The following is a 23,749-nucleotide window of genomic DNA, read 5'->3' as shown; positions in this document are numbered from 1 at the left end:
CACAGTATAGTTGGTAGCTATAGATTAGACATGCTAAAACCAAGATAGGGAGAAATAAATCACAGTATAACTTTCTAACGATGCTTTTTCTTGCATGTTATAAATCAAACACGTGACCATGTGTCATACTGCACACAAGCTAAGCAGGTTTAGCGGAAAAGTTTGGAACACGCTCCTCTTTTAATAGATGAGCCTAACGTTAACTTGACCTTAAAGACAGCACTCGTACGTTCAGGGTCAGTGAGTATTTACAGGCCAAGAAGAACAAAGAATATTTATTTTAAGCGGTGTATGGTACAAGGCTATTTGCTCGACAAAGAAAGGCAGCCCATAAAAAATGTCTGCGGCCTGTGCATTTTTGGCAGACAATTGCCAAGGTGTAGTAACAGCTAAATTAAAAGTGACTTTGGGGACACCTGCCTGGGTGGCCTATTCGGTTAAGCACTGACTTCGGCTCAGCTCATGATCTCACGGTTTGTGGGTTCAAGCCCTGCATCGGGCTCTGTGCTGACAGCTCAGAGCCGGGAGCCTGCTTCAGAGTCTGGGTCTCCCTCTCTCTCTGCTCCTCCCCTGCTTGTGTTCGGTCTCTCTCTCTCTCTGTCTCAAAAATAAATAAAAACATTCAAAAATTTTTTTTGGAAAGTGACTTTGGATGACAAACATCTGTAAAATAGTCATCAGACTCTGTGATTTTTGTATTACATGGAACAGACACTGGTACCAAGAAAACAACTTTATAAATAGCGTAATCAGTCTAGTCTCTAACGGTTAAGAACAATATATGGCACTTAGTAGGTCTAAGCAAATATCTGTTAAAGGTTCACACCGTTTCAATTATACAATCTGGACTTGAATTAGTTCCACTCAAAGCGAGTGTTTTGCTTAGGTAAGCTGTGCCTTTTCCAGTGTTAACTTAGAATAAGAATGCTTTTTGACCATCACTTGACCAAAAATAAATCTAAACGAAGTCATCATTCAATTTGTATGAGAGACTGTTGGTCCCTCCAGTGGCTACAAGGCAATCCTGTGGAATGCAGCTCTGCAGACCCTATTGACAATGGCAATGAGCATGTTCATAACAATAATAAGGGCTTGTTTTAATAGAACGTTCCACGCATTAAACACATTAATGACCCATGAAATAACTGTTTTATCTGTAACACATTAGGCAACATTGCTAAAACAATGTATTAATTGAAAGTCTATTTCTCTAAATGTAAGATTTTTTTAAAGTATAAAAACGGCATGAAAGTCATTTCGTAAAAACAAAAATAATTCACCTTCGAAACTGGAGCCACAACAAATGATGGCGTGAAAAAGTAAAACTTGGAAAATAAGCCTGGTAATTTTAGATGTGCTATTTTGCTATATTCCCATTTCTCTGGTCAAAAGTGGCATCTGTGTATAGAGTGTGACCTCAGAGCTTTTGAATATTTTAAGAGCTTTTAATTTTCTTCTGGGCATGCGTTTCTTCCATAGGACGTTTATCTCTCTTTTTCTTTTTCCTTACTAGGTACAGAGACTCCCGTACTCAAATACACCTCCCTTACTTCCATCCTCTTCTGGTCCCTCACGCTACGTTTGATATTACCAGAGCGACCAGAGTAGCGTTTTCTATAAACATGTGGTATCACAATGAAATCCAAAGCAATATCAAACTGAAAATGTCAGTCCTCTAAACATGAAATATAATGTATGAAGAAAAAGTATGTGAATTATCAGTGTGTTTTATAAATTCTCTTTTGGGGGGCATACAAAATATCAGACCAGAGACAATTATTTTACTGTTTCTTGGATATCAAAGAGAATTCTGAAATTCATCAAAGCTAACCTTCTGTTATGTACAACAGGCTAAGCTGAAAAGAATGTTAACAAGTTCAATTTTCATTCAATCAGCACTACTGCTCTCTGAAATGTTTCATTGCAGGAAAGAAATAAAAATAATCTATATGGTAATTATGAGGATGAATCCCCCAGTAACTTTCAGCTACATGAAAGGTCAGTTCTATTCAAGATATTTTATCAGTCCCCTGCACATACTCCTGTCCTGTCATTTTAAATCTGAACAGCATTTTATTTTCCCATTTACAGCTACCTGCAGAATTAAGTACTTAAGCCAAATAAGAAAAAAAAAAAAAAAAAAAGAAATGTTGAACGCTGGCAAAGGCTATAATAGCACAGAGATAAATCGTTCAGCTGCTCTCTCTCAAGCCTCTAGGGCTGCAGATTTTTCTTCTCCTGGTGCACTGTGGGTATTCAAAACTTGTTCAACATGATTTCATTTCATTTCAGGCACTGCCTGAGAAAACTAAATTACAGAATCAATCATACAGAAGGTCAGAGTGAGACTTCATTACAAGTATTGCATGCTTGCATGAATATCTTTCATTTATGACTGACCCAATATGTCACAATAGCTGTCTAGTAAAAATAATCCACTTTCTGAAATTGATGTACTACTGATGTCAATGCTACTCAGCAGGCTGGGCAGATTATAGAGAGGTGTTAAAAAAAAAAAAAAACAGCCAACCCTTTGGAGCGCACGTTGTAGATTTTTAGAATTGCAATCTTTTGTAGATTAAAATAATTTCCAGATGATCATCTGAACTGACAATAATGCTTAGAGGTAAAGATTTTTCTAACCAAAATACACTGCTGGCTTTGACTTGCCGACCACATCCTGTTTGAAAATATACACATCCGCCACAAGCAAATCAAGGTTGTTCTTTGAACTCACAAACGCATCGACATTCAATTTTTCAACAATTTGCTTCTGACTATGAGGGCATTATTTGCATATTTTGAAATGTGAATGCTAATCATTGGGCTCTTTTTAATCCCTCCTTTTTGTTCCTGCTTTCTGTTTTTAAATATGATGGCATAAATTTAAGGAAGATAAACACGTCGTGCTTGTTGCCAACAAAAATGCAGCTAATCAGTAATGTGACAAAACTGTCAAGTCTTTCTAAAGGAAAACCAATGAAGCTCTGAAGAAAAGCTGGTTCGATACAACATAAACAAGCTGGCTTTTCTTCTTCTATGAGAGTCTTAATTCACCACAGCAAACCTTAACAGACAGCCATATTCATTTGGATAATAAAACTTCTTACTTGCATAAGGTATGAAATATCCACTGCACACTGGGAAGCCGAATGCATGATGTATAAAGTATTATTTATTATTTTTCTGGTGACCTTCCGAAGGGAAATCTCTGAGGAGCTGCTGTGGAGTATTATGATGTAGCCAGCCAACTCGGTACCCGGAGGGAGATACAGAAGAACCTTGACATAGCCTATTTTTAACCATGCCTCTGGCGATTCTGAATTCAAGTTTATAGGTGAACATGTCAGGTAGTACATAGAACAAAGCCAACGACACGTTGTATTCATCATAATTCTGTCCAAGTACATTTTATTTTTTCCAACATTTGTGATTTAAAATCCCATGACATTTCTTCAAGGTGAAATTCTGCTAGAATTTTCAACAAGATTAGTTTGTTTCAAGCCAAAATAAATATCACTCAGGTTCAGCGAAACTTCAGAAAGGCACCAATAAATGTGATGAGGTCCATGTAAATACCATGACAACAGCATGCACTTAGCTAAAGTACTTATACCCTTAAAAATCAATGAAATAATTCAACTGCTTTAGTGATTAGCAATACATTACAAAAGAAGCATTAAAAATTGAGTCCTCTCTCCCAAGGCCAGTCCGTGAAAGCATTGTTCTTTAAGTGTATGTGAATATCATAATTATTTTATGATTCCATCTTTAGTTCTTTCCAATATAGTAAATTCAATTGACCATGAAATGAAATTTCATAGTCAAAATGCCTCCTTTACACTTTTTTATAGCAGCAATAACAGTTTTATAGCTTTAAGGCAAGGTAATTCATCAGATGTTTAATTCAAAGGCAGATTCTTATATTATTAATAAATATTTACCAATTTAATAAAATACACATTTTAGCACACATTATATGGTCTTTTAACTATTTCTGCAACTTCCATCGGCCTTGCTGAGCATCTATGAATAATGGTGAGCCCTGGTAAACTCCCTTGGTGACTAAACACCCTTTTTTATTTTTATGACTTTCCAGGCACTGCACTGCAAGCCTGACTGTAGAGGAACAGAGGACAAGAACCCTCCATTCCAGTGTCAAAGGGACAAAAACGTAAGGAAGTCCACAGGAAACAATTATCTGTGAGGGTGAGGAACATTTATGAATACTTAATGACCACTTCCTGACTGCTTGCTGCTTCTTTTCTGACAAAAAAGGAAACCTAAAAACCCGATGTTCAGCTCAAACACAAGAGATCACAGGCAAAAGAAAATTCTGTTGCGTCAATCCTATTTGGGAAAGCAATCTTACATTTCAGAGAGCACGCGGAATCTTCACAGCGCTAATCTACTACATACTTTGCAATCATCTGTTGTTATCTGGGGAATTAACAATGAAACCAATAAACATCATTGGCGTGGTCCTAACGTGCAGAGAAGTATGTAAACAAGCAACAGGATTTGTTTTTTGTTATACCAACACATCTGTTTCATTTTATCAGGGTTAAAAAAAAAAAGCCCTATAAACTATTAATCTTGTTTTAAAATGTCTGCTTAGTACCTCACCTAGATTGACACAAATGTATTATACACTATGATGGGGAAAAAAAAAAATCCCAGCAGAAGAGTTTAAAATACTTAAGCAGATTTACTCTGGCGATTGCTGACTATAATTGCACACTAAGAAAAATGGAACCAAAATTATTGCATTAGTGATCTTGGCTCTCTGGAGTGCCTTATTCCGTGTTTATGACAATAAATAACACAATTAGGTATATTTCACACAATCACTCACTCTATATTTTCCTCTGCTGGTTATAAGAAATTATTCTTCTTCCCTTTCTCCGTATCACAGTTTGAGATTTCATTTGAGGTAGGAACAGAACATGTACCATAATAAACATCATGTCACAATCCAACAAATGCAAAAGACCTCGGCACCAGATAAGGGCCTCCATTTCTCAAATCTCTCCTGGGCAAACTTCTAACTCAAGGACATCTCTGTGGTAAACCAAAGCCAAGGGAAGGTTGGCTAATTCCAGGCCAACGAATCAGACTTGTTGAAAATCATTTCAAATCGGAAGGATCTTGCTGGGTCATCCTCCTTTAGGTGATCATGAACCAACCCATAACCCTCTTGTCCCTGCACTGAAATGGCACTAGGAAGAACAGTCCTCACGCCCATCAGTAGATAGGCAGAGCACGTTTCAGAACATAGACTCCTGGTCTTTACCATGAGAAGTGCAATGATTAAAAAAAAAAAAACACTTTCAAGCAATAAATGTAGTGCCTACCATATGCAACCCACTGCTATGAAGCACGCCATCTTGTTCCACGAGATTTCTTGAGATTGTTATGGAAGGAAGATCCAGGCTTTGAGGGGGAAACTGGGGTGTGAATTCACTTCCCTGGGAAGGCAACGGATCGCTGAGGCCTTGAAAGGGTAGAAGAACATCGGGCATGCCCAGGGCAGGGTCTGATTCTGGAGGAGGCGTGATAGGGGGGATTTCAAACTCCTCATCCCCGAGGCTTGGCGTATGGAATGTCTGCTAAAAGGAAACAAAACACAGACATCTTCATATTCTATTCCTATATCTTATTTCTCCTTGGAGGGAAGAAGAAAGATTTTGCATGAAAACACGGCATAGCTAGGCCAAATATTTATTTCTCAAATGAAAACATCTTAAACACAGATTTCCATATATAAAGTTTTGCTGATCAGTCTGATTAAAGATTTAAGTCTCATTATCATATGGTTTTAATGGAGTATCAGTATTAACAGTTTTTTAATGCGTACTTAATTAGCAACATCTGTCTTTGTTGTTAGTTGGAGCATCAGAGACATTAGATTTGGCTATATAACAAATTGCCACTTTATTGATATGTTAGCGAAACAGCTCAAACCGCTTACATTATCCACATGCTTCATAAAATGCTGACGATTTTGTGGTGCACACACACAACATTAATCCAGGAGTGAACATTACACGTTTACTTTCTGCCACAACATATAAAACAAGTAATATGAAATTGGTGGTTTGCTTTTTAAAGTTCCTTATGGGTATATTCCCAAGTGCCGAGAACGCTTCTATGGAAATTGTTACAGTTCAGAATACAAAATTTTACATAAGGATTATCAGAGCATATATTAAAAGGTCCCAGTGCTTTTATTTTAAATAAAATAAAAAGGAGAGTTAAAATAATAAGGGGGACTTATTCGCTTTTATGATGATTTTAATGTGTATCTATCAGAACATTTTTAGGAGTCTTCAAGTCTGGAAGACTATCTACAGAATGAGCACAGAGATACACTGATATACATGTACTAACTGTACTGGCTCATTTACTTAAGCAAGTGTTATCTCTCAAGACCTAAGTAAATAAGGACCTTAGATCCTTAAAGACAGTGTTTTAAAACGGGGCCTTTTGATGTAAATGAGGGCTTCCATGTTCTATTACACCAACCACCTTTCTTAAAATAGAACTTAGATTGGTGGGGGGGCGGGGGGCAGTAGTCAAGGTCTAGGATATTCTCTTGGGTAGGGTGAAGGGGTCAGATATTCTTTCTAGCTCAGAGGATCAAAGCTATAGTTCATTATTAGTACCATTTTTTGAAGAATTAACCGGTGCAAGTTAATTTGGATCTGCTGTAATCGGTTAAGAGAACTAATTAAGAATGGAAAACCATCATTCTTCGAACTATCAATGATGATACATAATAACCACTTGAGAGAAAATAGAAACAAACTGAAGGAAAAAAAAAAACATTCTGTGCATGTAGAACCTGTCCACTGTTAATTGTATCTCACCAGAAATAAAGAGGTCACAAGCTATGGGAGTCTACGGTGGCACAGGTGAACACCTTGAGGTTCTCAGCAGATTCGGTATATGCAAAAACATTATAGCACAAAAACATGTCTGAAAGCTAGAATGAAGTATTAGATTCTCTGACATATTTATTCTAATACTGACCCCCCAAAAGACGTCAATTTCTTACTGCGGTGCCCCGAGTTCCCAAACACAAAGGGATGGATTGGCCACAAACGTGGTTGGCTAATGAACGTAACCCTATGGCTGCATTTGCCGTTATTTTGGCACTAATGTGGTCTAGTAACAGATGCAACTGTAATTTGTGACTCATTTGCTACCCCATTACTGCTTAATGAAATCTAACATATCACATTAACAATACGGATAAACACTCATTCTTGATATGTGGCATTTGGCTGTTTTCATTACCACTGTAATTAACACTTGAAATATTATTTCAATAAATATTTAAAGTACTTTAAAAATGGTCAGGGTAATCATGACACAGACAGAAAACATAAAGCAAATGTGTGAATTTCCAACCCAGAGTATCCCAGTCCCTGTGGCGTTATCTACAGGGCAATATCTATGTGAAGGGAATTGGTTTCAGGCACAATTTCGACTTCACAGCATTCAAACCTAAAGTCTTCCTGAATTAGTTTGCACTCATTAAAATGTTAAAAAACCAAATAAATTTACTTTTAACGCAATGATCGGGAAATTAGGCACATGCTGTAATGTGGCACGTTAACATTTACTTCGGCTTTATTTTTTGTTCAAGATGTACAGTGAAATCATGGCGTAAGATTAGCTCTCAAAAACTCTAACATAAAGCACGTCTTATGCTAGGCGGTCAAAATTAAGGAGGCTTTCACTTTTATTTTCGTTAAGGAACAGAGAGGTGTCTTACGAATAATGTGTCCCTATGGTATAATTTTTTCAAAAACAAATTAATTTTAAGTGAGAATTGAGTATATTGCTGTAGCATAACCTAATAAAGTGACATTATAATAAATCACCAAGAAAATGCTAAAATGTTAAACCACTTTTAAAAGAGAGGTAAAGTTAAGCATTCCTTAGAGAAAAGAGTAGCCCCAAACACCGGAAAAATCCGAGATTATAAAAATAACCACGTCTGGCACCAGTACCAACAAAAAAGACACTGACTTTTGTGACTCCGCCATCTGACCGCTATCAGGTTAGTCGTTCGGAGTCTATAGTGATTACTTTTTACGGATACTGGCTTTTCAGTGTTTACCTTGAACATGTTAAAATAGTATGTACATGGTTAAATACCATCTGTACTGAAATGTTCAAAACATTTGTTCCTTTTGATAAAAATGCAAATCTGGAGAATTGTTGTATCAACATATAACAGCCAATGTCTGACACGGTGAATTATCACAGCTGGAATTAAATTGTCTCTGAACAGCTGCTGGCAGTAGAGCTTTCATCAATGTTTGATTCAAATGTAGGGAAAAAATCCTACAGAATGAAACATCATGTTGTCCTTACAGATGGGGTTTGTGTTCATTATCACAAACAACACAGCAGCTAGTGCCAGACAATATCCCTTATGTAGGCGGTCTTCTTGGTTAGACAGATGATGGCCACTGCAGAAATGATTAATCTAGGAATACCCTTAATCCTCGCTTCCCCATTTTTCTCTAATAATTTTGCAAACTTCATTTCTTTCATACCACTTGCTTCCCTGTACCAAGATCATTTACAAAGCCATTATGATTTCCATCCTCGAGGGTCAGGCTAGTTCGGTTTCCTATATGTGAACGTACTTGGAAAATGAAGACTTTTTATTACGGGGACCACAAGAGGGAATGTTCCATTTGGACCAATTTCACCTGCTTGTTCTTGTTCTAGCATCTTAGATCTCACCGTTTGCCACTTGTGAGGAAACCGTTTTCTTGATCTAATCAAGATGGAGGTTTTTCTGGAAGGGCAGGCCAATGAGCTCAGACAGCAGCCCTAGGTCAGTGAGTAGGGAATGCAGTAAAAACAGCAACAAGAAGATGTTTTTTGTTTTGTTTTGTTTTTTTCCATTTGTACCAGTAAAGCTGTAGACAAACCCAGAGCCATCATCCAGTCTTCCCTGCTATGACCAAGTCCTGGAGCGTGCCCTTTCACTCATTCCATCTCTCTGTATTGATTGAACACCTACTATGTGCCAGGTACTGTAATGGTCCATGGGGATCTAACAAGAAAACGAAACATTCCTTTCACATCACTCCCACTGAAGACCCAAGAAACTATAATACTATATTCCCCCACATCATTTCCCAAACCATGGCAACTTAATGAAATTATCCCCAGAGCTTTGTGGAATTGAAATACTTTCTATTAAAAGTCTCTTCCACCCCCTAGTTTTCAAAATAACCACTTATTTGCTTAGATGCCAATTTGGAGAGACAGATTTTATGTGCTGTCTTACATATTTACTTTTGTTGGCATGTACATTTCTTTTCATCAAGAGATGTGTGTGAATTACTAACGTTCCTAACAGCCTCCGGATAAGTGACAGTCTTGTCAGGTCATTTTCTTTTCCAAAAGGTTTTTCTCCTTCAAAGTCGTTACCTTGCACCACATAAGAGAGATAAATTTGATACTCTGCTTTTCCCTTCCAGCCTTTTAAATGATCCAAATAACACACGAAACGTGAACGGACGCATGAAGACAGACACCTACCTCACTGGCTGCAAAGAAAGCACTGTTGGCCTCAGCCATGTTCATGTAGTTATTGTTGTTTCCAAACTGAAAGAAAACAGATTGTTTTACGTTAATATGCAGACAGATCAAGAATCCCGGTGGTGTGCTTAAAACTCAGATGGGATTTGTAAAGAATGCTAGTGTCATGAATTAAAAGAGTAGTTTCACTCGGACCAAATGTGAACTGTGACAGGTTTTGTGCTACATGTAGTCCGGCTGCTTCCCTCAGAAAATAAAGCAGAGAGTCAAGCTAACTTGAGAATTCTGGGAAACGGGGTTGATTCTCACCAAGACTAACAGCGAAGGGAGACCATGACGAACCTTTGGCCGCCCGGTCACTAGTGGGTGTTGTTTACTGAACTGGCATTTGTGAGAGAGGAGAAGGAAAAGTTTCCAAGAAAACCACCTTGACACATTTTTACAGCATGTTGAGATTTCATAGCTCACTTTTCAAGAACAGATGTCACGAGTGTGAGTAGGTTAAGATGTGAATTAAAGGGAATAGAATCCAATTCCCAGGACTCAAATTCTATTTTCTAGCGAATGGGGTGTGGCATGAATATAAATAAATAATAAGACTAAAGAATATTTTTCAAATCTCCAAACAGAGTTGAAAACGATATCTGTATCCATCAGAGCTGTTGAAAACAGTGATATTTAATCTCTCGATGTAACATTAAGTGCAAAGAGGTTTAAAATATAAACGGAATCCTATGAACACAGCAATTTTTATTTAATTCCCTAACACAATAGCCCATTCATACCATCACAAATAAGACTGTATCAGCATTTCAGACGTAAGCTCTTTACTGCTAGAGACCTGTTATCAAAATGTAAAACTTGGATTTTGCCAGAAATGTATTTTCAGGTTCAGATGGTATAAGGAGGCGCGTTTTGTTGCTTTAAACATTCTGTTATCAGTCTGGCAATATGGAAAGGCTCTGTGAGCATAATTATCTGGGGCTATATTATTTTCACGATTTTATGAAGTGGTAAAAGAATGCCCTTCTTTTTGTAACGTGTACTGTTTCTTTCCTTCAGTGCATCAAGTAACATAAAGGTTTGGTCTGCAAAGGGTGAAATGTATACATCCATTCTCTCATGTAAATAGAGCTATCAATTATTTAAACTAAGAGGCAGGGAGCCTGGGTGGCTCAATCAGTTAAATGTCTGACTCCTGATCTCAGCTCAGAGCATGATTTCACAGTTTGTGAGTTCGAGCCCCACGTGGGGCTCTATGTTGACAGTGCAGAGCCTGCTTGGGATTCTGGCTTTCCTTCTCTCTGCTCCTTCCCTGCTCTCTCAAAATAAATAGACTTTACAAAACATTTAAAAATTAAGTAAAAGGCATAACTTCCCCAAGGAGAGAGGGAGAGAGAGAGAAAAGAAATACAGATACACAGATAGATAAATGTAGAGAATAAATATAGACACATAGATATGGAAGATCCACATAATTCTCCTCGTAGTAAACCCACCAACACTTATTTCTAGGGGGCTCTCGGCCCCTGACTCTGAACCTGTAGGATTCGTGCACAGAAGCCCAACTGACATGCTACACTTTATCATGTCAGGGATCCAAGCACTAAGCAGGATTTACACAGAAGGCTCTAATGGTTCCAGAGTGCTGTTGTGGTCTCCGGAAGCAAAATCCCACCCTGTAAAACGACTCCTAAATACATACTCACACAATGAGCTTCAGATTCATTTGGATAAACATCTTTATAAGGATTTCTGAAAGATGTATTTGTTAGCACTTAAGAGAGACCTTTACCTAGTTTCTCTGAAGGCACGGGATATCCAAAACGTGTGGGGATGGTTTCACCAACACATACTTACGTCCAAACCCATCAAGGTGCATGTACGTTATATAGGTACCGCTTGTGGTATGCCCATCATATCTCAATAAAACGGTTTTAAAATAATTTTAAAATGAAAAAAGGTACCTGCGTGGGCGGGTGCGCACGCACCTGCACCTCCCGCCCACATACACAGACACATTTCCCCCCATTTTCCTACGACATTAAATGCATGCAAGCAAAAGCACAGGTTTCTGTCTGGGAATTTTTGATGAATTAATGATCCTAGAATTAAATCTCGGGGCCTCCGTTCTATTCTTTTTGGATGTTTATGAGGACTTCGGTCACCATGTGCCTTCCAGGCACTCATTCCATGCCTCCCGCAAGCGGCCCAAAGCCTGCCACCCAGCTTTAACGTTATTTAAATGTACGTGTTGTTGGGGAATTAGAAATCCATTTAAGGAAAGCAGCTCATTATCAGAGAGTATTTTTTTAAGATTAAACTCACTTATTACCTAATAGCACCTAAAACAACAAAGAAAAATAAAATGGCTATTAAACTAAGGGCCTAAACAATTCAAAAAACAAATTAAGCTTAGAGTAAAATAAGAACTGGGTTAGAAATCCTCTTCTGAACAGTTAGTATGCGAATGTAATTACTGAAGAAACTACAGCTAATCAGCTGTGAATTGTATCCATTAATTAGTATTTGCCCTGGAGAAATGAGAAAAATCAGGAACGACGCTGGCACCGCGGTGTGCTGACGAGCCACGCGACGGCCGCGCTGCGTTTAGTCAAGCAGGTGGCTCCAGTGGTCCACGTAATTTGAAAAGCTCTCACCTGAAGTACTGAGCTGGAATTACAAAGCACTCCTTGCATATCTTTTGTATCTATAGCAGGCCTTAATTAATGGCTTTTAATTTGGAAACACTTGGCCATTGGGCGGGAACAGTTATAAATCATTTCAAATAGAAGCAAGGGTTGCTGTTCCACTGGGGGTAACGTATCTCCCCTACAAATATGGCCTCAGATACTGACTTGTGCAGGGAAGGGTCTTTCTCTTGCACAGGTGGCTGGGTCCCTGCTTGAGCGTGGTAGGGTGGCTGGATAAAATACAGGCTGTCCAGTTAAATTTGGCTTTCAAATACACGACTTTCAAAGTGTAAGTATGTCCCATGCACAATTTGGGATATACTTATACTAAAAAAAGTATTCTCTATCTGTGATTCAACTATACCCCGCTATTGTGTATTTTTACTTGCTAAATTTGGCCACCCTACAGCATCGTTAAATTGATCAGGATGACAGGAATGCCACTTTCCATTTGATTTACCTTATCTGGTAACACTAGCTTAATTTAATTTGCTTTATTTTAAAATGTGACCTATGAATCCTGCTTTACTCATTTTGTGTAAGAACAGATCTGATTCTGAGAGAAAAAGTGATCCTTTGGGGGCAGATCTCTAATATAATGACCTCAGAACAATTAGCTGTAACTGAATTGTGTACAATTAAATTTACTTTACGTTCGAAGAGACAGTGACATCGGTAAACAGAATATATTACAAAAAAATCCCTAGGTCCATGAGGGAAAGGGCCTTCACTGTGTTCACTGCTGTCTCCCCACAAACTGGCACCAATGCCAGGCATATTAGAAGCACTCCAACACTTGCTGAAGAGAGAGGGAGGGCGAGAAAGGTTGATCACATTCTAATGACCCTGAGAGGCCTTCTACATACATTATTTCACTTAACTCTCCCAAGCAGGACTAAATGTAATTTATTTTCCCAAGAACAAGTTAGAAAAAAGGAAATTATCCCTATTTTATAGATAAATAGACTGAGGCTTCAAGGGGTCCATGCCCCAAATCACAGAGGTAAATACTGGAGTCTGGTACCCCTCTTAACATTTCAATAGGCACGGAACCTTGAATATTTCACTCAGTGATGAATTCAATGTTAGAACTTGGTTTTTATCCTCTCACTCAAGGCTACAGTCTCCCAGGAGGTGTTTCCAGGTACCTAAGTCTAGCAGAATGCTCCTTAAGAAAAGAGTTGTAGGGGCACCTGGGTGGCTCAGTCGGTTAAGCCTCTGACTTCAGCTCAGGTCATGATCTCACAGTTCGTGGGTTCGAGCCCTGTGTCGGACTCTGTGCTGACAGCTTGGAGCCTGGAACCTGCTTTGGATTCTGTGTCTCCCTCTCTCTCTGTCCCTCCCCTGCTTGTGTTCTGTCTCTCAAAAATAAACATTTAAAAAAATTTTTTTTAAAGAAAAGAGTTGCAGAGTTGCAAAGCCCATAAGTTTGAGAAAGGCTGCAGACTACCACCCCTCTTTTATGAGTCCCTGTGCCCACTACACCAGGCAAACGTTCCAAGAAGTCCTGCAGCTCATTCATTCACAGCAAACACTTATTTATGTGCCTACTGTGTGCAAGGCACTGCGTTAGGCTCTGGCAACAAAACGGTGAGAAAGATGACAAAGTTCCTACCTGGACGCAGCTCACAGTTTTCTTTGAGTGGGAGATAGCAAACCTCCCCTTTCCCCCATATTTGCCATGGGACACCTCTTTTGGTTTCCCCCACAACAGTCTGTGGGAACACTTTGCGAAACCTTGTTCCAAACCCCTTATTGACAATATTCTTTTACTTTCCCAAATACTTCTTACAAAAAGCTAACATCCTCATTTTGCACCATGGTAAAGTTTACGCCTTTTATGAATCACTTAAATAAGAATTTCTAAATTACTCATTCTGGGCTTTCGTAATTTGGCCGACTTCCAAGTTTTCTAGGTGGTAGCTCTCCACTGATGTTCCTTTGAAGATCCCCCAGTTCAGCCACATTAAGATTATTTACCGTGATTTCAGGAGTCAAAACAAAATATTTCAAATCAACTGAAGGAACGTCAGGTGAAACAGAGTTACCTACGACGGAGAGCACATAAAAACATTCCTTAATGCTTCTTTCTTAAGAAACAGACCAATTCCAAGTGTTTCAAAGAGCTTACACATTGGGGGAATGGTCACTGCGAGGCAGGGGCATTTATGAAGTACACTGGTGATGATCGGTCCTTTCCACTTTGATAGGCTCTAATAGATGTGATCCCCAAAGATATAATCCCCAAAGATATAATTATAAAGCAGGACGGAATTACTCTGCATGTCAAACTTCTGTATCTTAATAATTTCACAAAAGCACATCTTCATTGTACCTGGAGGTAGATTTGCTTTTGCGGCTTGATGAATAATTATAGCTTCGGCAAATACAATTTGTGAAGGACATCAATTAAAAAGGAGCATTGCAGGATTTCTAAAAAAATTTATTAAAGACCATCGTGTTCATGGCCTGTCTACCCGTGTGAAGTGCCAAAGTAAATTAATGGAGATTGTTAATTCTCGCTTGTCCAGCAAAAGGCTTGGAAGAAAGTAGAGCAGCCCAGACAAAACCCGTCTGTAATCACAAGATGGATACTTCGGCTTGATCAGTCCACACAACATGATTTTCACTAAAATTATTTTGACACCCATGTGAAGAATTGTGTAGGCTTCTAATAAAGCTGCATTAACTACAGGGTATCAAACAGCTAAATGGCACCAATTTAATCCTTAAAAAAAAAGATAATCCTTCGAATTCTCTTTTCTTTGTTCCCATTAGATTTGTTAGCAGACACCATCCAATTTGATGCCTCAGTAAGGACATCTGTCAAGTTGCTTACACAGATGAACTGCGCCATCACGGACCAAGTGCGCCAAAGTACGGTCACATGATGAGAAGGCAGTGCCTCAAAGTTCGCACACTCTCAAAGGCTCTGTTCGCTACCCCGTGGAAAAAAGAACTTACCAAAGACAATCAAGGTTTAACCATCTCCGGCAGTGGGAATCTGTTTCGAGATATAGAGCCCCAAAGAGGGAACACAAGCCAGATATGGCAAGTGACAATAAATACTGGAGATTATCAGGGGTGGATCTGGCACACCACATCATGAACGAAAAACGACGTAGTGAATACAGACAGTCCATACCAAAGGCTACGGGTTCAACAGCAGTCTGGAAACAGAAACTGCAAACAATGGACTAAGATGTGTAATTAGCAGGAGAGTACACACACACACACACACAAGTCCGCTAATTATGTATACACAGAGGATTATGTTCACATATATGTATAATTATACACACACATATATAAATTCACATATATATATTAATAGGTTCAAATATAAAGCAAGATTTTTGCAACAAAATAAACTTTCAAAAATATTATTTGCCTTTCCATATGCTAAAAACTCCTAGAAAATTATCTCCTGAGCACCAGACTCACATACCCAACTGCCTACATTTGCATGTGGATCTCAACAGGCATCCCAATCACATGCACAAAACTGAATTCCTCATCTTCTCCCCAAACCTGCTCCACCCACAGCCTTCCCCATCTCCTTTGATGGGGAGATGACTCAGTTCCAGTGACTCAGGCCAAAAATCATCTTTGAATCCACTCTTTCTCCTTCCGCCATCAAATCATCAGAGATTCTGTTAGCTCCTCTTTCCAGTTACACACACAACTGACCGCTGGTCACTCCCTCAACTGGATTCACCCAGGCTCAAGCCACCCATCCCCTCCTGGGGTCAATGCTCCCCCTCCTGGCAAGTCTCGCTGGTCCTACCACAATGTCCACCAGTCTATTCTCAGCACAGAACCAAAGACAGACCTTGAAAACCTAAGTCAGGTCATACCCCTCCTCTGTGTAGAACTTTCCAATGGCTTCCTATTCCCTCAGAGAAGAAGCCAAGACCTCATAATGGCCCCCCATTTCTTCTCTGACCCTTGGCCAATGTTCTCCCCCTTGCTTCTCCTCCTCTAATCCTGCTGGCTTCCCTGTTGTTGCTCCAATACCCCAGACACATTCCTACCTCAGGGCCTTTGTACCGGCTCTTTCCTTGCAATGCCCTCAAGGCTCTTGCTCACTTCCTTCTCTCTCTCTCTTTTTAAAATGTTTATTTATTTTGAGAGAGAGAGAGGATCCCAAGCAGGCTCCTTGCTGCCCGCGCAGAGCCCAAGGCAGAGCCCAACATGGGGCTCAAACTTTTGAACCTTGAGATCATGACCTGAGCCAAAATCAAGTCGGACTCTCAACTGACTGAACCACTGAGCCTCACTTCCCTCTTGAGTCTTTTCTCAAAGGTCATCTTCTGACTACCCTCTAAGATTTCTTTGCAGCCCTCTTTCTCCTCCAGTACTTTCTAGTCCCCTTCCCTGCCTTGATTGTTCTCATGATGCTTTTCAGCGTAACATATTTACTGTCTTCTCCGCCCCCCCCAACCTAGAATGTAAACTTAATGAGGATAAGTACGTGTTGTCTACTGTTTACGCTGATGTCCCAGTACCAAGGAGAGTTTGATAAATAGTAAGTGTTCAACAAATCTGTGTTGAATGCATGAGCAAATAAATTAATTTCTAGATGTGAAATGCTGGTACGCAGAACTGTTCTCCAAGCCAAGCAGGGCACCAGATAAGCACTTGAAATTCAAGCAAAAAAGGAGAAACCAAGCATCCATCACCAAATGTTCCTGCACAAACCACACCTATTGGAAAGAAAGGGTGAAGGGAAGAATCATATATTCTAATAAAATTAATATTTCAAATGTTAGAGACACTTAGCTTGAAAAAAAAAAAGCTTCGTTCTAGAAAATGCACTAGTCCTTTTATCAAAAAGACACAGAGGCCTGGGTGGGTGAGGTTGGAGTGTTAAGGGTGGGTGCCTTGGTGTTTGAAAATGCACTGCAGTGGACAAGGCTGATTCTGGCCTGCAGGCAAAAAGCCCGGAGAAGGGAAAGCCAATAATCTAACATCAAGGGACCAAGAATCTGAGTATTAAATCTGACAGTTGATTTTTTTTTTCTAATTTAAAATATTCTGTTTTTAAGAAATTTTTGCTTCAAAGGTTAGGTCAGAGTTTCTCAAAGTGCGGTGCTAGGGACTACCAATTAACCAGATGCCTGTTTAAAAAAAAATGCAGATTACCTAATTCCCCAGAGTTTACTGTATCAGAATCTCTAGCCGGTGGGGCCCTAAAATTCTGCGTTTTTTTTTAACCAGCTTCTCGGGAATTCTAGAACGTGCTAATATTTGAAAACTACTAGTCTAGTTCATCTTGGACTAATGTAGAAAAAAAATTTTTTTTTAATAAAGCTTTCCATACATCTGAAGATGATCTTATTGAAATGCTGATGTAGCACAAGCTGTTTTGTTTAAAGCAATAAATGCTTGGCTCAATTATTTCCAATCTCTTCTTACCTTCCTCACTTACGGGAAAATGTAAACACCCATGAGGGGACCATCAGCCCCCCTCCCACCCTCATGAGCAGAAGGAAAGACAGGAATGTCCTAAGTTGGACCAAGGAGGGAATAAAGGTTCTAGACTTCTAGAATACAGGTTTTAGATTTCTCAACAAGTTCCAGGGACCCACACAAGGAAAAAACAATGCCTCAACATATGGACTCTACTCAAACATGGAGGCCTTTGGATTTTCATGATCTGGATGCATCTGAGTCTGTAAATTGCATAACCATCTGGACTAGTTAGAGGTGGCAAGAAAAAAAAAAAAACACAACACCCTCTCAAACCCAACTGCACTTGTTTAGTATCAGAAAAACAAATAGAAGCAGAGGAGAAGACACTAAGCTTCCCAAATCAAGTTTTCTTTTTCACAAAAATGGAGCAATCTTCGAGACTAGCCCAGCAAGCAAGCATCACCAATAGTGAGAGGATGGGAAAAGAAAGACCCAACAGGTCTTAAGCACACAACCAATGAAAAGAAGCCAGTGGTAATGCACCTGCTGTTAAGTGGCCACACGTTTTGTGTAATTCTCTCAGCTCTCCCCTTTCTCCCAAAAGGCTCACTGACACTGAACCCAGCACCTACTGGATACCAACTAGTAGGATGTGTTTGGGGAATATATCTAACTTTCCAAAGATGTCAAGAAGTAGGAGATCCGACTGTTGCTTTTAAGGGATGACAACCCAGTTAGGGTGATGGGGCAAAAACATCTCTCAGCCTAAGGGCTAAGTCCGGGAGTGATGCTGACCAATGACATGTACTTTCAGAAGAAGAACAAAAGGGAATGGCCACCCTGAGGAACAAGTCTGGAACCACAGAAGGGGGCAGGAGGAGGGGACGTCCCATGCAGAGAGAAGGGAGTGCGCGAGGCTGCAAAGTGTGCATAGGCTGCGTTCAAAGAAGCAGAGCAGAGACCAGTCTGGTTGCAGGGAGGCACCAGGTATTGAGAGAAGGGGAGGTAAGCTAGGGGAGATGGTCGGCAGCCAGGCTCTGCAGAGCCCTGAGGGCCAGTCTAAGCATTTTGAAATGTATTACATCGGAAGGTCTGTGAAGGATTTTGTTGGAGGGAAGAAGCAGAGAGAGATGCAAAACCCACACCTGAGCACATGGAGAGTCTGGGGTGGACACGGTCAGTTCTGGGAAAAACCGGAAGCAAGACCGGTTAAGAACACGTCAAGGTTGGCATGGGGTTGCAGGCGTCCAGACTGGGCAGAGGGAGGAGCGGATACAGAGAACGCTTCATCTCGAGTCAAACTAAACAGCTCTGAACTCCAATCCTGCCACACTAGCTGCGGGATGGTAGACAAGTTGCCTAACTTGTCTTAAGGGCCCGTTCAGACCCCAGCTGATCCCCTTGCTAGCCATGTTAACTGTGCACAAGCTACTGAGCCTCTGTGCGCTTAAGTCCCTCCCTTCCCCCCGCCCCAATCTACGATATGGGAATAAGAACAGCATTTTGCCTCATCCTGGGGGTTTTGAGGACTAAATAGCGTTGTACCTAAGAAGCCACCTTTTCTATCTGTACTAATGGCTAGGTAACATTTCAATGAGTCTTTCAGAAACCAAAGCAGACCACGTGTTATCTGTTTTACAGACTGTTGTGGCTTATACTGGCAGAGGGAGAGAGTTTTACTACTCGAAGAACTCCAGTGACTTCTCAATGTTATTTCGAGTAAAATCCAAGTTCCCAGATGATCTGGCTGCTCATTGCTTTTCCAAACTCCCTCCTCAGAGGGCCGCTCCTGCCCACTAAGCCCCAAGCACACTGCCCTGACTGCTCCTCACTCTCTGGGCCTCTGCCCCTGCCATCCTCCTGACCCCGAATGCTCTCCCCTCTCTCCTTACTCTATGCAGGTTTCTGCTTAATGTCTGGCTCCATGCCGTTTCCTCTGACCCTGGGACAGTCGGTGGCCTGTGATATGTAGGTGCTCGGTAAATATTTGTTGAATGGGGGAGGGAAGGAATGGCCAGAGCGATCCAAGTGCAAATCCCAGCTCTATCACACTTGCGCGCTGCTTCATGTTACCACTCCGAGTTTCTGTTCTTCATTTCTAAGGATGAAAGAATAGAGCTCTGTCGGGGCTGGGCTGTGTGAGGAGGGAGAGCAAACGGTCTTGCATGGAAGAGGCACTTGGTAAATGTCAGGAATTGAGAGTGAGGAGCCTCACTCTCAAAAGGTAGGAATTTTGACAGGTGCTACAGTATGGATATATGCAAAGCACTCCCCATGAAACGTCAGCGGAAGATTTCAAAGAAAAGGAGCCATTCAAGTGGGGTCTTGAGGGGTGTGTAGGAGAGGAGCTTGCCTGTGAGACAAGAGCATTCTGGCAGAGAAAACTACTTGGGCAAAGCCCTGTCATAAAAGTGGGCCTGGCTGACCAGGACACTGGGCTACAAGCCCTCTTGGCAGAGGACAGAGGGAGGGTTGAAACAGGAGCCAGGGCCAGCAAGTACAGACTATACTTTGGAGAGGTTTACAGACGACACTCTGGAGAAGTTTAGCTCCAACATGCTGTATGGATAAAAGGAGACTCACGACATGTTTGTAGGTGGAGGAGAGAGAAAACACAAAAGTGAAGGAAGATCAGCCAACAATAAGCAGAAGAGAAGATTCAGAGCATAATTTCCAGAAAGTACGAATAACGTCTATTCTGTGTGTTTTCTGTTGTTTTCGGCAAACTGTGGGCATCTTTTATACAGTGACAGCAACTTGTAAAAGAGATAGATGTACTTGGTCTGCTTTGGTGTCTTGAAAATCACTGACATGATAGCTAATAGTTATTGGTCTGGATGGAAAAAGGCGGCTACGTTCTTTGATGTCAGTGTTAGAACCGGAAAGAACCCTTCCCCGTCCCCAAAAGTTTTGACGTTCGTGTGCAGGTTTCCATCACCACTGGTACATCCCTTGGGTGTAGAAAGGGTTGTGTCTCCTGATAAATTCTAATATTCCTGGGAGGAAGAACAACTTAGCTCTCATCTGTTAGGGGCACTTCAGTGGTAATTTGTTTATAGTAGGTAGAGCCATGGAGACGCACAGTAGGTATCATCTGCAAGGGTGGTCAGAAAATAACACCTTGGAAAAGTGCTCCTCGGAGCCACCTTGCCCACCTCCGGCTGCACGGGGTTCGCCTCCAAGCTCCAAGGCAGTCTGTGTGTCACGCAGCATGGTGCTAAAGTGACCTACTTCCCAGTCCATTTCCCTCAAGGGCAGGGGCTATAAAAGCCTCACTGGCCACCGCGGCACCATATCCTGGCACACAGTAGGTACTCAACTGCTAAGACAGTGCCCCAGGATCAGGCTCAGGGGTACTTCCAACTGGCAGCTTCAGTGTGGTTTGAAAAACGTGTAACTGAGCTATTTCTTTTTCTGTGCACGTGATTCAGTCCACATTGCATTCGGGAGAACCCCGAATGGTTATGGACCCCCAAAGTACTGCACAGCCTAAAACAAAACAGAAATGGGAAGTCATAGAAGATAAAATCGGGGAGTTATTTTCCTCATACTTCCAGATTCTGTAGCTCATGCTGCAACCAAATGACTAAGGACCTCAGAGACTTTCCACTGAAAACAAACTTTAAGGTCTCTAATGATGTGACCTATTTATACCGAATACCCTTAGTAAGTCTCCTGGGCTTCCCTTCTTACACAACTATATGAAATTTCAAATGTAAAAGTGGCCAAATATCCTGCAGGATTTTTAAGTGAAAATGTTTTAAACAATCACAGCATTTCTTGAGTTCAATAACTAAACTCTCCTAACCAGGGGTAAAACTCCTGATGTTCTGTAATTTCAATCAGTCCCTCCAATTATGATTTGTTATGAATTCCTTCAAATCATCGACGGCTTCCCATTATCGGTCTTCCATTCCTTGATCTGTAAAGTATAAAACGTAGTGCTCTTCAACTATATCATGTCCAGGTGCCTAAGACAAATAGCTAATACAGAGAGGCCGATAAAGCTATAGATGTAGATGTGCAGGTAAAGCATCAAGATATACAGACAAGATTCTCAGCCACGGGCAATTTTGCCCCCCAAGGGACATTTGATGATGTCTGGAGAGAGTTTTTAATGTCCCGACTAGGGGATGCTTCTGGCATCTAGTGGGTAAAAGCCAGAGACGTTGCTAAACATCCAACAGTACACAGAGCAACGCCCCCAATAAAGAATTATCCTGTCCAAAATGTCAATAGTACCAAGACTGAGAAACCCTGATATAGAACAATCCATACATTAAGCATAAACAAAAGATATTTGAAGTGTTTTAAAAATAAATACTACAGGATTACTGCTTCTGCGCTATCCAAACACAATCAGTGTTCTTTCTTCAAGTGGGCATTATGCTGACTTTGGATAGACCTACTTATAAGATTATTGACTGCAACCAAGGATTATCTTAAATGTGTTTCAAATATGTATCAAATAGTTGGTTGTCAGCTAGGAAGCTTTCCATTTACATAAATGCTCAGTTGCTTTTTTTTTCTTTTTCCTGCCGCAAATAAATGAAGAAACAGAAATAGTGTAACGTTATTCTAAGGCTAACGTTTAAAAAAAGAGCAACAAACCTCTAATAAATTCTTCCTGAAAAATTGTGACTTAATGTGTTTATTTTTCAGTCTCGATCATACTTGATAGACCGAATACTTCAAGTACGTCACTCAAAAACCATCAGTGATAAGACGATCCCAAACATATATAAAATACAATCATTTAAATCCAACAGGATTAATGTCTACGAATTCACATCCATCACTTCCAAAAGTTTAAGAGCAAGCCTCAGATACTTGATAAGGATGATAAAAAAGAAGCCACCAGCGCTGTTCTGGTGATTGAAACATGTCAGGCCTAGTGTTTTACAGCACAGTGGCAGGGAGCTTTTGCTCACGCTGCAAGAATATCTTGATTACGTACATCTTTGTGTGCTTTTATGATTGCCTGAATTCTGTAGGGACAACTTTTTACCAGATGGGTGATCATACGGCTTTCATTAGTTGTCTCTATCTTACCAGTTATGTTTGTTTTTTAATCTAAAATCTTGTACTGGGAAGGGGCTCACACAAGACCCTAAATCCCACTTCTGATAAGGTCTGGGGCAAGAGAAAGCAAAATTACATTCCTCCCCACCAGCTCTTCCGAAATCTGTAATTTCAGATTTCGTAACATGTTTACTGTAAAAAAGAGAGGTTCCCCCCACCCCAGACTTGTATTTTAATTACTTTTGGTTAGGAGGCTAATGATTTCTTACACATAACCATAAAATAAAATCCCTTCAAAGGAGGGGCCATTGGCTTTCATCTTGAAGACAAAAAATGGAATTCAGTCAAGATGTCAATGTTAATTCAGTCAAGATGTCAAAGTTATTTTAGCATTTTACATAAAATAACCATGAATTCAAGTATTCCTATATAAAAGAGGCATTTTATTCTTGGAATCCCAAAAAGTCGTTGTATACTAACACATTTACCTTAACATTGCCTTGCGTGAATTTAAAAAGATGTGATTATACAGCAACGTGTAAGCAGCTCTTCTCAAATCATATATCAAATTTTACCCACTTCAGCAAAAGTCCAATCCTGTTCCACAGGAGTAACTCAACTATATGAAGGAAAACTGTATCGAGTTGCAAAGGCAAAAGTGACCAAAAAGGAGATAAAGCAGATGCAAAAATCTCAAAACAATCGTAAAAGGATATTAGTGGGGCTGCGTTTTAAGCTAAAGACAGTACATGAATACTATCTAAATACTGACCAACCTTCTCAATATGCCACAGTTACAAATGCAACCTATCTGGGGAGGGCATTTTTGCTTAGGGCTTTTTTTTACAAAAGGACAAAGTGCTTAGCTTTAAAATAAAATGTTAGCACCATTTTACAGGGACTTCTACAAAGTGCACACATGACCAACCAATCCTGACTCCATTTATTCCTAGAAAGGGATGTGTTTTGTTGTTTTTTTTTTTTTTCTTTCTCATTGCTACTAGTGGAAGAATATATATGGCACAAAGGAAAAATCGCTCCACATTTCA

At 40.2% G+C, this 23,749-nt stretch overlaps 1 protein-coding gene across 5 annotated transcripts in view; it reads right to left on the bottom strand.

The window, feature by feature from the left end:
• The window catches only part of TOX3 (TOX high mobility group box family member 3), a 107,386-nt gene that overhangs the window by 19,914 nt on the left and 63,723 nt on the right, over positions 1-23,749 (bottom strand). For 3 of the 5 annotated variants that reach the window (XM_053209920.1, XM_053209917.1, XM_027044385.2), the window contains exons 2-3: positions 9,571-9,636; positions 5,355-5,609 (exon numbers count right to left, since the gene is read on the bottom strand). In XM_053209920.1, coding sequence (XP_053065895.1) covers positions 5,355-5,609; positions 9,571-9,615 — 300 coding nt within the window. In that variant the 5' untranslated portion in view covers positions 9,616-9,636. The remainder of the gene's footprint in view (positions 1-5,354; positions 5,610-9,570; positions 9,637-23,749) is intronic. The other 2 variants (XM_053209918.1, XM_027044386.2) reach the window with 1 other exon arrangement.

This window comes from Acinonyx jubatus, chromosome E2 (genome assembly GCF_027475565.1).
Source record: "Acinonyx jubatus isolate Ajub_Pintada_27869175 chromosome E2, VMU_Ajub_asm_v1.0, whole genome shotgun sequence".
Classification (NCBI taxonomy): domain Eukaryota; kingdom Metazoa; phylum Chordata; class Mammalia; order Carnivora; family Felidae; genus Acinonyx; species Acinonyx jubatus.
The sequence above is the reverse complement of the archived record's forward strand: the minus strand, read 5'-3'. Positions and strand labels throughout refer to the sequence as shown.